This window comes from Mobula birostris, chromosome X, assembly GCF_030028105.1.
Source record: "Mobula birostris isolate sMobBir1 chromosome X, sMobBir1.hap1, whole genome shotgun sequence".
In the NCBI taxonomy this organism is placed as follows: domain Eukaryota; kingdom Metazoa; phylum Chordata; class Chondrichthyes; order Myliobatiformes; family Myliobatidae; genus Mobula; species Mobula birostris.
In genome coordinates this window covers 70,562,366-70,578,146 of record NC_092402.1, presented here as the reverse complement: position 1 = coordinate 70,578,146, position 15,781 = coordinate 70,562,366, and the positions used below count along the sequence as shown (strand labels likewise).

General features: G+C 44.6%; 1 protein-coding gene across 4 annotated transcripts; it reads left to right on the top strand.

Moving 5' to 3' along the window:
* The first annotated feature begins 5,178 nt into the window (after window positions 1-5,178).
* cox14 (cytochrome c oxidase assembly factor COX14) lies at window positions 5,179-14,150 on the top strand. Of its 4 annotated transcripts, none has more exons than XM_072249771.1 (3): window positions 5,179-5,267; window positions 6,800-6,852; window positions 13,407-14,150. In XM_072249771.1, exon 3 carries the CDS (start codon window positions 13,417-13,419, stop codon window positions 13,591-13,593), a length of 177 nt encoding a protein of 58 aa, XP_072105872.1. In that variant the 5' UTR covers window positions 5,179-5,267; window positions 6,800-6,852; window positions 13,407-13,416; the 3' UTR covers window positions 13,594-14,150. The 4 variants fall into 4 exon arrangements, with proteins under 4 accessions (XP_072105872.1, XP_072105870.1, XP_072105869.1 ...); XM_072249769.1 differs by lacking the exon at window positions 5,179-5,267 and adding an exon at window positions 5,380-5,832; XM_072249768.1 differs by lacking the exon at window positions 5,179-5,267 and adding an exon at window positions 5,381-5,871 and having other exon boundaries at window positions 13,407-14,149.
* The last annotated feature ends 1,631 nt before the right edge of the window (window positions 14,151-15,781 follow it).

Below are 15,781 nucleotides of genomic sequence, written 5' to 3'. Positions count from 1 at the left end.
CACGAAGAAATCTGCAGATGCTGGAAATTCAAGCAACACACATCAAAGTTGCTGGTGAATGCAGCAGGCCAGGCAGCATCTCTAGGAAGAGGTACAGTCAACGTTTCAGGCTGAGACCCTTCGTCAGGACTCCTTCAAATCCTCAAACTTGCATGTTTTTGGGATGTGTGAGAGAACCAGAGCATTCGAGGTTTTTTTGGGGGGGGGGGAGAACCCATGCATTCAACAGGAAGATCATGCAAATTCCACAGAGGCAGCACATGAGGTCAGAATTGAACCTGTGTCTCTGGATCTGTGGATCTCTCAATAAACACTGCTGAATTTCCCTCAGCTAGGGAGTACAAGGTGAGTTACCTTGCTAATACACCACTGACTGCTGTTAATACACCTGATTTTTACTTTTTTTTATAAATTCCATTTATTTAAAAATACTTAGTAGTTGGTTAACTGTAAAAAGTGAAACTTAATTTTTCTAAGACAAAGAAAAGTCTTGGCCCAAAATATCAACTGTTTATTCATTTCCATAGATGCTGACCTGCTTTCTTCCAGTATTTTGTGCATGTTCTTCTAGGACAAAGTGCAGCTTGAGATACATATTTGTATTGGTTTATTATAGTCACATGCACTGAGATACAGTGAAAAGTTCATCTTGTATGCTGTTGTGTGGAAAAAATAACAATGCTGAATAAAATGTAAAAGCTCCTGAAAAGGAGCAGTGCAGGTAAACAATAAAATGCAAGATCACAACGAGGTAGATTGTGAAGCCTGGTAAATCTTGGCTATTTATAGATTAGGGTCTGGCTCATTCATGGTTTTCCACTGTTCACTCATGGTCCCTCGCATGAAAAGTCCACAATACCCAGATATTGCATAGGATGAGGGGCAGAGATTCACCAGGCATGACAATCCTGCTGGGCCAGCCAGATCCATGTTCCCAGACCTTAGGAAAATGAAAGGAGGTCTTGTTCTGACAAGGCTAGACATACGGGCTGTTTTAATGGCTGTGGTGTCTAGAACTAGGGTTTACAGTCCCTAGGAAACAAGACTGGACATTCAGTAGGGCATGCAGAGATATTTCTTTATCCAGAGGGTTGGTGAAGCTGTGGAATTCTATGCCACAGGAAGTTGTGGCAGTTGCTGAATATGAGGAGGGAGAATCAGATTCAATGCCTCAGGATTGGGACCGTAAGATATAGGAACAGAATTAGGCAATTCAGCCCATCGAGTCTGCTCTGCCATTTCATCATGGCTGATCAATTTCCCTCATTCTCAATCTCCTGCCTTCTCCCCATAACCCTTCATGCCATGACTAATCAAGAGCCTGTCAGCCTCCGCCTTAAAATACACCCATTAACCTGGCCTTCACAGCTGTCTGTGGCAACGAATTCTACAGATTCACCACCCTCTGGCTGAAGAAATTCCTCCTCATCTCTGTTCAAAAGTGACATTCTGAGGCTGTGCCCTCTGGTCCTTGACTCCCCCATTATAGGAAACATCTTCTCCACATCCACTCTATCGAGGACTTTCAACATTCGATAAGTTTCAATGAGATTCTCCCCCCCCCATTCTTCTAAATTCTAGTAAGTAAAGGGCCAGAGCCATCAATCACTTCTCATAAAATAAGCCTTTCATTTGTACCTCCTCTGAACCCTCTCCAATATCAGCACATCCTTTCTTAGATAAGAGGCCCAAAACTGCTAACGATATTCCAAGGGAGGCCTCAGCAGTGCCTTACAAAGCCTCAGCATTACATCCTTGCTTTTATATTCTAGTCCTCTTGAAATGAAAGCTAACATTGCATTTGCCTTCCTCACCACAGACTCAACTTGCAAGTTTACCTTTAGGGAATCCTACACAAGGACTCCCAAAACCCTTTGCATCTCAGATTTGTGAATTTGCTCCATTTAGAAAGTAGCTGATTCTTTTGGTGGCAAAAATAGGAAAACAGATTATTATCTGAATGGTGGCCGATTAGGAAAAGGGGAGGTGCAACGAGACCTGGGTGTCATTATACACCAGTCATTGAAAGTGGGCATGCAGGTACAGCAGGCGGTGAAAAAGGCGAATGGTATGCTGGCATTTATAGCGAGAGGATTCGAGTACAGGAGCAGGGAGGTACTACTGCAGTTGTACAAGGCCTTGGTGAGACCACACCTGGAGTATTGTGTGCAGTTTTGGTCCCCTAATCTGAGGAAAGACATCCTTGCCATAGAGGGAGTACAAAGAAGGTTCACCAGATTGATTCCTGGGATGGCAGGACTTTCATATGATGAAATACTGGATCGACTAGGCTTGTACTCGTTGGAATTTAGAAGATTGAGGGGGGATCTGATTGAAACATATAAAATCCTAAAGGGATTGGACAGGCTAGATGCAGGAAGATTGTTCCCGATGTTGGGGAAGTCCAGAACAAGGGGTCACAGTGTGAGGATAAAGGAGAAGCCTTTTAGGACCGAGATTAGGAAAAACTTCTTCACACAGAGAGTGGTGAATCTGTGGAATTCTCTGCCACAGGAAACAGTTGAGGCCAGTTCATTGGCTATATTTAAGAGGGAGTTAGATATGGCCCTTGTGGCTACGGGGATCAGGGGGTATGGAGGAAAGGCTGGTGCAGGGTTCTGAGTTGGATGATCAGCCATGATCATAATAAATGGCGGTGCAGGCTCAAAGGGCCCAATGGCCTACTCCTGCACCTATTTTCTATGTTTCTATGTTTCTACGTTTACTTCTTTTATCAAACTGTAGACCATACATTTTCTGACACTGTATTCCTTTTGCCTATTCTGTTCATCTGTCCAAGTCCTTCTGAGGCCTCCCTGCTTCAACACAACCTGCCCCTCCACCTATTTTCAGTTCATCCGCAAACTTGGCTAGAAGCCATCAATTCTGTCATTCAAATCATTGACATACAACGTAAAAAGAAGTGGTCCCAATACTGACCCCTGCAGAACACTACTGTTCACTGGCAGTCAACCAGAAAAAGCTCCCTTTATTCCCACTCTTAGCCTCCTGCCAACCAGCCAATCCTCTATGTTAGTATAGTTCCTGTAATACCATAGACTCCTGTTAAGCAGCCTCATGTGTGGCACCTTGTCAAAGTTCTTCTGAAAATCCAAGTACACAACAACATCCACGAATTCTCCTTTGTCTAAGGGTTCAATGTCCATTTAGGAGTCGGATGGCAGAGGGGAAGAAGCTGTTCCTGAATTGCTGAGTGTGTGCCTTCAGGCTTCTGTACCTCCTACCTAATGGTAACAGTGAGAAAAGGGCATGTCCTGGGTGCTGGAGGTTCTTAATAACGGATGCTGCCTTTCTGAGACACCGCTCCCTGAAGAAATCCTGGGTACTTTGTAGGCTAGTACCCAAGATGGAGCTGACTAGATTTACAACCCTCTGCAGCTTCTTTCGGTCCTGTGCAGTAGCCCCTCCATACCAGACAGTGATGCAGCCTGTCAGAATGCCCTCCACTGTACATCTATAGAAGTTTTTTATTTGTTGACATACTAAATCTCTTCAAACTCCTAATAAAGTATAGTCGCTGTCTTGCCTTCTTTATAACTACATCAATATGTTGGGACCAGGTTAGATCCTCAGAGATCTTGACACCCAGGAACTTGAAACTGCTCACTCTCTCTACTTCTGATCCCTCTGAGGATTGGTATGTGTTCCTTCATCTTACTCTTCCTGAAATCCACAATCATCTCTTTGGTCTTACTGGTGTTGAGTGCCAGGTTGTTGCTGCAGCATCATTCCACTAGTTGGCATATATCACTCCTGTACGCCCCCTTGTCACCATCTGAGATTCTACCAACAATGGTTGTATCGTCAGCAAATTTATAGATGGTATTTGAGCTACGCCTAGCCACACAGTCTTGTGTATATAGAAAGTAGAGCAGTGGGCTAAGCATACACCCGAAGTGCGCCAGTGTTGATCGTCAGCGAGGAGGAGATGTTATCACCAATCCGCACAGACTGTGGTCTTCTGGTTAGGAAGCTGAGGATCCAATTGCAGAGGGAGGTACAGAGGCCCAGGTTCTGTAACTTCTCAATCAGGATTGTGGGAATGATGGTGTTAAATGCTGAGCTATATAGTCAATGAACAGCATCCTGATGTAGGTGCTTGTGTTGTCCACAAACCATTATACCAGTGCCCAAGAAAACATAGTGACCTGCCTAAATGACTATTGTCCAGTAGCACTTACATCCACAGTGATGAAGTGCTTTGAGAGGTTGGTGATGAAACATAGCAAGTCCTGCCTGAAAAGTGACTTAGATCCGCTCTAATTTACCTACTGAAGCATCAGGTCCACAGCAGATGCCATCTCACTGGCTCTTCACTCAACCCTGGAACAACCCACCATTAAACACATCTACTGGAATCGCTGTTGCAGAAAAGCAGCATTCATCATCAAGAACCCCAGCACCCAGGCAATGCTCTCCTGCTGCTGCCATTAGGAAGTAGGTACAGGAGGCTCAGCACTCACACCACCAGGTTTGGAAACAGTTACTACCCCTCAACCATCAATGGCTCTTGTACCAAGGGGGATAACTTCACTTGTCACATCATTGAAATGTTCTCACAACCTAAGGATTCACTTTCAAGGACCTTTCATCTCATGTTCTTGATATTTGTTGCTTGCTTGTTTGCTTGCTTGCTTGCTTATTTATTTATTTATTTATTATTTTGTTATTTGTACAGTTTGTTGTCTTCTGCACCCTGGTTGAACACCCAAGTTGGATGGTCTTTCATTGATTCTACTATGTTATTATTCTATGGATTTATTGAGTATGTTATCAAGAAAATGAATCTCTAGGTTGTATATGTTGGCACATACATACTTTAATAATAAATTTACTTTGAACTTTTGGTGCCAATATGTACCAAGACTTCTGATTGCTCATCCTCCCCCTTTAGAATGCTGTGGACTCAGTCCAAGACATCTCTGACCCTGATGCCTGGGAGGCATCATACCATCAGGGTGTCTCTATCGAGTTCACAGAATCTCGTGTCTCTCCTCTAACTATGTAATCTCCTATCACTAATACATTCCTCTTCTCCTCCCTTCCCTTCCGAGCCACAGCGTCAGACTCAACAGCTCTTCCACCCCGTTCCATCCCCCCCCCCAACAGTATCCGAAATGCTATCAACACACACAAAATGCTGCAAGAACTCATCAGGCCAGGCGACATCAATGGAAAAGAATCAGGCTCTTGTGCCAAGAGCGATGTTTCGGGCCGGAACCCTTTATCAGGACTGGAGAAAAGAGGTGGGTGGGGGGAGGAAGAAGTACAATGTGACAGGTGATAAATGAAACCAGGAGAGAGGGAGGGGTGAGGTAAAGAGCTGGGAAGTGGATAGGTGAGAGAGAGAAAGAGCTGGAGAAGGGGGAATCTAATCGGAGGGAACTGAAGACCATGGGACACAGGGAAGGCGGAGGAGCACCAGAGAGGGAGGTGTTGGACAAGCAATGAGATAAGGTTGGGGGGAAGGGACATTACCGGATGTTTGAGAAATCTATGTTCATATGCCATCAGGTTGGAGGCCACCCAAACAGAACATCAGGTATTGTTCCTCCAACCTGAGTGTGGATTCGTCACGACAGTATAGGAGACCGTGGATAGACATGTCGGAATGGGAAGTGGGAGATCCCGCTTTTTCTGGTCGACGGAGTGTAGGTGCTCGGCGAAGCGGTCTCCCAATCTACGTCGGCGCTCATCGATATAATTATTATTCCAAAAACGGTATACTTATTATTGAGGGCACAAAATACCGAGGACACTGTTTGAACCCTCCCACCGACCTTTATCAATCAGCAGCCGCTTCCTGTTCCGGTGGGTCCCGCTCGCACTTCGTTGCCGCGCTACCTTTCGGTAAAAATGAGTCTGAAAACCACGGCGCAAGGGTCAGGGGCTCTGCCTTTCACTGTGAACAGCCTCCGGCTTGCTGAAGCAGCCGCCGGCGGTCGTTTGCTTGTCCTTGCCGGGTCGCTCGTAGAACAGCCTCTGGGCCCGTGGTGGAGGTTGGCACAGCCTCTGGTCCCGGTCTACCGCCCGCTTTACAACCTCTGGGGCACCCTGTCTGCGGGCAGCAGCCGTGGGTTGGTAATCGGAGCGCGGCCTGGAGCAGAGAGGGGTTGGCCCTATCTGAGAACCCCCAGAAGTTGAAACATTTTCTGTTACTGAAAAAGGATCTACTGCTTTTCCAGAGAATTTGACGAATGAGCTCTTCCCGGGCTCCAGTATCGATATTAAGCGGCGTTTCGATGACAAACTCTGCCATCTTCATCATGAAACGTCGGTTATAATCGATACTTGTACCCAGCTGGAAGCCCGAGAAGTGTTTATTTTCTGTTATTCTGCTTTGTTGTGTTGATTGCCACAATTCAATCAACGTGACGTCATGTCCAGAAATATCAGTCGTTTATACCCGACAGCATCTATGGAGGGGAATAAACAGTCGACATTTCCGTCCAAGACCTTTCATCAGGACTGGAAAGGAAGGGGGACAGAGGCCAGAATAAGGAGATGGTGGAAAGAGTTCAAGCTGCAGGGGATAGGTGAAACCAGGTGAGGGGGAAGGTGGGTGAGTGGGGGGATCAAAGTGAGAAACTGGGAAGTTGCAGGTTTCCCCTTCGCCTACATTTGCAGCATCTGCAGAATCCCTTGTTTTTATTAATAGTTTATACCTGTTGTTTGCAGTTTGATGGCAGGTTAATGGTTTACAGTGCGATGTTGGTGAGGGTGTTGAAAGGACTTGTTTGTGTTGCCTTTATTCTAATCGTAATCATTTGCTTTTAAGGTTTGAACAAAGAAAACAATTCCCTGCTGTCATAGAAGATTCACATTTGAAAGGTACGTTTAAGACTACATATTGCAATGCTACATGTGTAATAAGTAATATTGAAATTTAGATGGTAAAGATAGTCTGTGATTACAAATTCTTTAGATAAAGGGTATTATGGTCCAAAAGGTTTGAGAGTCATAGTTATTGAGTCATAGATTTGTACAGCACAGAAATGGGCTCTTTAGCCCATGTCAGAGAGACAGATACTTTATTGATTCCAAAGGAAATCACAGTGTCACACTAGCATTACAAGTGCAGAGATACACAAATATTAGAAGAGAAGTAAGAGGGATAAATAAAAAATAAGTTACTACAAACAGTCTAATGGGGGGGGGGTCATCACTTCCCCAGCTATAGGTTGATTTATTATAGAGCCCAATGGCCGAGGGTAAGAATGACCTCGTATATTACGCTCTTTGGAGCAGCACAGTTGTCTTAGTCTGTTACTGAAAATGCTCCTCTGTTCAGCCAAGATGGCATGCAGAGGGTGAGAAACATTGTCTAGAATTGCCAGTATTTTCTGTAGGGTCCTTTGTTCTACCACAGCCTCCAGTGTGTCCAGTTTGACTCCTATAACAAAGCCAGCCTTTCTAATTAGTTTATTGAGCCCACGTTAATGCCATTGCCCCAGCACACCACTGCATAGAAGATTGTACTGGCGACAACAGACTGATACAACATGTGAAGGAGAGGCCTGCATACTCCAAAGGACCTCAGTCTCCTCAGGAAGTAGAGGTGACTCTGGCCCTTCTTGTACACAGCCTCCATGTTGGTGCTCCACTCAAGTCTGTCATCCAGGTGCATCCCCAGGTACACGTAGGTCCTCAACACATCCACATCCTCACCATCAATAGTAACAGGGAGCAGTGCAGGCTTAATCTTCCTAAAGTCCATTGCCACCTCCTCTTTATCTTACTGATGTTGAGCTTTAGATGATTCAGCTTGCACTGTGGTGACCAGACTGCACATAATCACCTCATATTTGCCAGGATTAAATTCTACCTGCTGACGCTGTATCCAGCTTTTTCAGCTGAACTATATCCTGGTGTAGCTTTTCAAAGCCTTCCTAACTATCCACAATACCACCAACTTTTTTTTTGTCATCTGCAGACTTACTAATCATACCTCCTACATTCACATTCAAGTTGTTACTATCACAAATAACTTAAAATTTTCTTAGTTACATCCTCAGAAAAAACTTAAATCAGGTTGGTGAAGCAGTACATGAAATAAGGTAGATGATTTTGTAGCACAGTTAGAAATTGGCAGATATGGTGTGGACATCAATGAGTCTTGTCTGAAAGAAAATCATAGTTGGGAGCTTAACATCCAAGGATATACATTGTATCGAAAGAACAAGGCAGTTGGGCACAGGGGATAGGGTGGCTCTGTTGGTTAAAAATGAAATCAAATCATACGAAGAAATAACAGGGCTGAGAAACTGCAAGGGTGAAAAAACAAACCCTGATGGAAGTTAACAGGCCTCCAAACAGTAGCCAGGATGTGGGGCACAAATTACAAACGTTTGTACAATGGGAGACAGAAAAGGTATGTAAAAAGGGCAGGTTGGTGCTGGATCCCAAGAGAGGGAATTTGTAGAATGCCTACGAGATGGCTTTTTAGACCACAACTGTGGTAGAGGCCACTGGGAAAACACAATTCTGGGTTGGGTGTTGTGTAATGAACCAGGTTTGATAAGGGAGCTTAAGGTAAAGGAACCCTAAGGAGGCAATGATCATATGATAGAACTCACCCTGCGCAGTTTGAGATGGAGAAGCTAAATTTGGATGTATCAATATAACGGTTGAGTAAAGAACTACAGAGCACAAGAGAGAAGCTGGGCAAAGTTGATTGGAAGGAGATGGTAGAGTAGCAATGGCTGGAGTGTCTGGGAGCAATTCAGATTCAGATTTATTTATCACCTATCCTTCAAAACATACAGTAAAACATATCGTTTGCGTTAAGAACCAACACACCCAAGGATGTGTTGGGGTCAGCCCACAAGTGTCACCTCACATTCTGGTATCATATATATTACATATATGTTATATTGTATGCACTGTCTTTCATTTGTCAGCCACATTTACCACATTTTCCTTAAGAATAAGGAGAAATAGGATGAAATACTAAAGTAAGATATAAAAGAGGATACCAAAAGTTGTTTCAGATACATAAGGGCAAAAGAGAGACAGGAGTGGACATCAGATTGCTGGAAAATGGTGCTGGAGAGGTAGTAATGGGGACAAAGAAAAGGTGAACGAACTGAGTAACTATTTTGCAGACACGAGGAAATCTGCAGATGCTGGAAATTCAAGCAACACACACAAACCACCTTGTCCTGGCCCAAAATGTCGACTGTACCTCTTCCTATAGATGCTGCTTGGCCTGCTGTGTTCACCAGCATTTTTTGTGTGTGTTGCTTGAATTTCCAGCATCTGCAGATTTCCTCGTGTCTGCGTTTTTAAATTCACTACTGTGAAGCCTCTTCCAGTGATGCCTACACTGAAGAAGTTTAAATCTTCTCTTGGACGGGAGTTTAGTGAAACCCTCTCTCACTGCTCTCCATCTATAATTTCTTCGGCCCTTCAACTTTTCAACTACATTTTGACAGACTCGCTACTACAGCCATATATCCTTCCTTGGAACGTGTCTCCACCGCCAACTTACTCAAGTTGGCTTCAGGATTAGTTTTCAAGCCTCTCAATTTGGACCTTCTGAGGATCCCAGGTACTCACATTTTATTGACTCTGCCTCCTGTCACTTCTCCCGTCAAGCTTTGAAGGTGACCCTCTCTGCCATGAGGAGGTACTTGGCGTCCCTATCCCACCTCAGGGACACTTTCTTCGCCGTCTGTAATGGACCTGCTCATTATTTCATCCTCCGTCGGATCCATAAGTGCAGTCGCTGTTTCTTGGACTTTGTCATGTTAGGCAAGGATTGCAAGATCTTACATCTGCAGGCCCCAGAGCCTGCTGACTCCGACGCTAGCAGGCATGAAATCGATCTCGGTGGCTCCAGTACCCCAGGGCATATTCAAAACCCGGACTCCAGCAACGACCATGGACACCTTTGAAGTGATTGTGCAACCACCAACTGCGACTCCAGCCTTGAACTCCAGGCCGGGTCTTCACGTGCTGCTGTTGTGACTCCCGTCTCCCCTTCCCCCACCATCACTCTGCAACCCCGTCTCCCTCAGATCCCACCGTCAGCTCCTGGGCCCTCAGAGGCTCCATCTTCCTTTCACCCCAACCCTCCCCTCCCCCCTCTGATCCCAGCTCTCATCCGTGCTGGGTCTTTACCATCCCCTCTGACCTTCCACTCTCTGAGGCAGAGCACTCTGTCCTCAGTAAGGGCCTTACCTTTGTCCCCCTTCGCCCACACCTCAGTGAGTTCTGCATACGCCATGACGCTGAACTCTTCTTCCGCCGTCTCTGAGCCCACTTCTTTGGCAAGGACTCTCCCACCCCTACCGATGACCCCTTCTCTCCCGTCTTCAACCCTCCTCCTTTTCATGGACTCCCCGCTCTGGGCTTCTGTCTGCTCTGGATCTCTTTATTGCTAACTGCCGACAGGACATCAACCGTCTTGACTTCACCACACCTTGTTCCAATTCCAACTATTTTGCATCAGTCTTCACTGTGGAAGACATTAGCAGTATGCCAGAAATTCGAGTGTGGCAGGGGGCAGAAGTGAGTGCAGTCTAAGGAGAAGATGCTTGGGTAGAAATGTCAACCGGGTCAGATGGATCACACCCAAGAGTTCTGAAAGAGCTAGCTGAAGAGATTGTGGAGGCATTAGTATTGGTCTTTCAAGAATCACTACATTTTGGTTCTGGAGGACCAGAAAATCTTTTTAAGAAGGGAGGGAGGCAAAAACAACCCAGGAGATTATAACCGCCTGACTTCTGTGGTTGGCAAGATATTGGGAATCCATTATTAAGGATGAGGTGTTGGAGTCCTTGGATGCACACAGTAAAATAGACAGAAGTCAGTCAGGTGATTTCCTGACATCAATGTGGTTTCAGCCAAAGTCAGCATGGCTTCTTTAAGGGCAAATCTTGCCTGACAAATCTGTTGGAATTCTTTGAGGAACCAACAGGCAAGGTAGACAAAAGAGAATCAGTGGATGTTGCTTACTTTGGATATTCAGAAGGTCTTTGACATGCTGCACATGAGGCTGATAAACAAGACTCATGGTATTACAGGGACGATATTAAAAGAGTGGGAATGACTCTGGTCACAAAGTCTATGACTTTATGAATAAAGGGTGCCTTTCCTGGTTGGCTACCGGTGACTAGTGATGTTCTGCAGGGATCAGTGTTGGGTCTGCTACTTTTTATCTTATATGCTAATATTCTGGATGAGGTAATCAATTGCTTTGTGGCTAAGTTTCCAGATGATCCTTTGTGGAGGGGCAGATAGTGTTGAGGAAACAGAGTCTGTAGAATGACTTGGACAGTTTGGGAGAATGGGCAAAGAAGTGACAGATGGAATACAGTGTAGGGAAGTGGATGGTCATGCATTTTGATATAAGGAATAAAAGCATAGACTATTTTCTAAATAGAAACCAAATTCAGAAATTAAGAGGTGCAAAGGGACTTGGGAGTCCTCGTGCAGGATTCCCAAAAGGTTAACTTGCAGTATGGCATATGCAATGTTAGCATTCATTTTTTGAAGACTAGAATACAAAAGCAAGGATGTAATGCTGAGGCTTATAAAGGCATTGGTCAGATGGCACTTGGAGTATTGTGAGTACTTTTGTGAGGATGTGCTGGCATTGCAGACTTTCCAGAGCTTTGTGAGAATGATCCCCAGAATGAAAGGGTTAATGAACAAGGAGTGTTTGACGGCTCTGGGACCATACTTGGAGTTCAGGTGAATTTTTTTTGGGGGGGTGGGGTGGGAGGAAGGAGATCTCATCGAAACCTCTCATATTTAAAGGCCTAGGTAGAATAGATGTGCAGAGGACATTTTCAATACTGGGAGAGTCTAGTACCAGATGGCACATCCTCAGATTAGAACATCTTTTTGGAATAGAGATGAGGGTGGGGAATCTCTGGAATCCATTGCCACAGATGGCTGTGGACACCAGGTTATTGAGTATGTTTAAAAGAGAGGTTGATAAGTTCCTGATTAATAAGGGTGTCAAAGGATATGGGGAGAATAAGGTTGAGAGGGATTATAATTGAATTGACTTTATTTCTTATATCCTTCACATACAAGTAAAAAAATCTTCACATTACATCTCTGTATAAATGTGCAATGACAGTAATTTATAATAAATAGAACAGTCAATGTAACATAGAAATACACTCAAATTAGCGTGAGTTCACCAGTCTGATGGCCTGGTGGAAGAAGCTGTCCTGGAGCCTGTTGGTCCTGGCTTTTATGCTGCGGTACCGTTTCCCAGATGGTAGCAGCTGGAACAGTTTGTGGTTGGGGTGACTCAGGTCCCCAATGATCCTTCGGGCCCTTTTTACACACCTGTCCTTGTAAATGTTCTGAATCATGGGAAATTGGGAAATTCACAACTACAGATGCGCTGGCTGTCCACACCACTCTGCAGTCCTGCGATTAAGGAATCAGCTGTGATCAAACGGCAGACCAGAATTTATGGGCTGGATTACCCAATTCTTTTCCTTTTTCTTAGTCTTAAGATTTCCCCCTCACACAAAGCGTATGCTCTCTATCCCCAATCAGCTTCTCCCTTTCCAAATGTAAATAAATTCTATCCCTTAGGATCTTCTCTAGCAATTTTCCTACCACTGATGTAATGCTCATTGCCCTTCTTAAATAAGTACACAGCATTAGCTGTCCTTCAGATTACTGGTACTTCTCCTGCCTGAAAAAAGATGCAAAAAAAAAAAAAAAAAAATCTGTCAGTGCCCCAGCTATCTGCTCCCTTGCTTCCTAAAGCAACCTGGATAATCTCATCTAGCCTAAGGATTTATCAACCCTTACGCATCCTGTGATATCTGAATCTTCTGTTTCCTTATTTGGGTACTCTATTGTAGGCAACATTTGTATGTGGCATTTGAAAGACTGTGGGAGAGTAGACTTTGCTGAAAATGATTGTTGGAGTGTGTGTTATTCTGCAGACACGAGTGCTTGAACACCACATTTTCCCCCAGCTTCTAAACCAAAAGCCACAAACGTGAGCATGCTTAGTCACAGCACTGACCACTACTTCAGACCGGAAACTACCACAGTCAGTAGGTACAGGTACCTATGGCCATCCCAGGCCACTTCTGCTGACTGGGTCAAGGGATGTAGCTGCTCCATGTCCACTTTCCCCTTTGACAGCAGCAGGGTTTAGGGTTTAAACATCTCTGATTTTTTTGGCTTGAATCTGGAATTGTTTATCCCTGACAGATCCTATTTCAGAGATCATGTGTTTGCTGGGTTACTTGTGCAGGGTGAAGTTGTATGCTTGGCTGCTAGAAAGCACATTAATCCTTGTCCACCAGAGAAAAAAAAACAACCCTCCTTGGTCCAGCACTCAGGCAAGTTTGTTTCAATTCAACCCTCCCCTCCCCAGCTAAATCTTGGTGCATGTATTTCAGATTCATCACCATGATGTCCTCCAAGAGACTTGCAGACATGGGTTACAAGATGGTCTCTAGCTCGATGATATTACTAACAGCATACGGTGGCTATCTCTGCAGTCTTCGTGTCTACCGCTTCTTCCAGAGACAAAAGGCCTTGAAGACAGCAGCTGAAGATCAAGCCAGTGAAATAATAAAAGACTAAAAAGCTGCTTGTTTTGTGGAAGTGAGCAGCCCCACTCCCACCCTTTATGTAAGAAATGAATGCTTTAGATTGTATATCCAGCTACAGGAATTGTGTGAATCAACATTAAGATCTATTTGTTATAAAATGTTAAAATAATTCTTCTGAAAAAAAAAGCTTTGTGTAATTCATTTTTTTAAAAAAAAAGTTCAGTGGGCTGCTTCTTCCACAGCTTCTGTACAGAAATGGTTAGGGGCTTAAATGACCTTGCATCGTCAGCTTTTGCTAGTTCTCCTAAAGGAATTTGTTACCACCTCCAGAGGCCAAGCAACAGATAGAAAGAACTGAATGTAAGGGGTTTCTTCTTTTATGTTACTGCGTAGTCTAATTAAAATGGCTTCTTTGTTATGTTAACTGCTGAGAAAGTCCTCCTGCTAGCAGTTTGTTTGGATCATGTTACTGATAAGAGGGTGAACAAACCAATTGGGATAGATGTTAACAACAGGAATTCTGCAGATGCTGGAAATTCAAGCAACACACATCAAAGTTGCTGGTGAACGCAGCAGGCCAGGCAGCATCTCTAGGAAGAGATGCAGTCAACGTTTCAGGCCGAGACCCTTCATCAGGACTAACTGAAGGACGAGTGAGTAAGGGATTTGAGAGGGAGAGGGGGAGATCCAAAAACTGAAGGGATTTGAAAGTTGGAGGGGGAGATCCAAAATGGATCTCCCCCTCCCCCTTTCAAATCCCTTACTCACTCTTCCTTCAGTTAGTTCCGACGAAGGGTCTCGACCTGAAACATCGACTGCACCTTTTCCTAGAGGTGCTGCCTGGCCTGCTGTGTTCACCAGCAACTTTTGTGTGTGTTGCTGGGATAGATGTTATTCCTTCTGTGTCTGTAAGGTACTGTGATGCACAGATTTTTGGGCAGAAGGTGGGAAATGGAGAGAGAGAGAGAGAATAGACCAGCTGCTGAGAGTCTGCTAACAAGGTCAGACCCCAAGCAGGAGTCCAAGGTCCAGGGTGTCCGGTGAGGAGACGGAGATGGACTCGTGTGGAGCATCAAGTCGACCACCATTGTTGGTCCCAGGCGGCAGGTCGAGGTGGTCCGAGGGGTCACAGGGTGAAGGAGGAGGGTCCTGAGCTCCAACTTTTGTGCACAAAGAGATTGAACTTTGATAAGTGTGGTGCCTTTTATATTTTATCTATTAATTATATAGTTCCAGTATTATCTACAAACTAACTCATTTAATTGTATTTGGTGTATTGTCTGTTATTTGGGTGGGGCAGGGTACATCACACAGCATCCACACAAACTATTACCTAGTTTGGTGGGGCCGTGGGCTATTTCCCTAGACGACAGCGAGCTAACCACCCTGAGGCTGGCCAGGGAGGGCATGAATAAAGATCAAAGGCAAATACAGGTGAAGAGGTAAACAAACTGGAGCAGTGATGATAGATGATTTGATGTTGAGTTATCTTGTAATGTGCTTAGAACATGTACTGTTACTTACGTGAGCTTTGAGCTGCACTATAATGGTTTCATTTGGAGGGGGATTAGGATGGAGAATTTGAGAGATAGCAACTGGGGTAATGTTTGCAGACTGAATGGTGATATTCTGGAAAGGCCCACAGTAGAGACCTTGTCAACACAGTGCATACAATAGATGGAATTAGAAGAGCAGTAAAACTGATAATGAACAGCGAGGATTTTTGTGTCACAAACACATCGAGTCAAACAGCACAGAAACAGGCTCTTTGGCCCAACCCATCCATGCTCCTATCTCTGCTCATCCTATTTGTCCATATCCCCCTTTTAAATGTTATTGTATCTGCCTTTTCCACTTCCTCTGCCAGCTCATTCCATATACCACCACTCTGTGGAACAAGTTGATTCTCAGATTCCCTTTAAACTTTTCCCCTCACCTTAGACTTACTAACCTTTGGGGGAAAAAACATCTCACCTTAAAGGTTTATAAAATGAGGGACACAAGGTTACCCCACTCCAAGATTCCTTACATTCCAGTGACAGAGAGAGCAAACCCATCCCTCCTTGCAACTAAAACTCTAATCAGTACTAAGTTTCTATAATATGGTGACCAGAGATGCATGCAATATTCCAAGTGCAGCCTAACCAATGTCTTGTACAACTGCAACATGATATCGCAAGTTATGCTCAGTTGCAGTCTAGTCATAGGGTTGGAGGGGA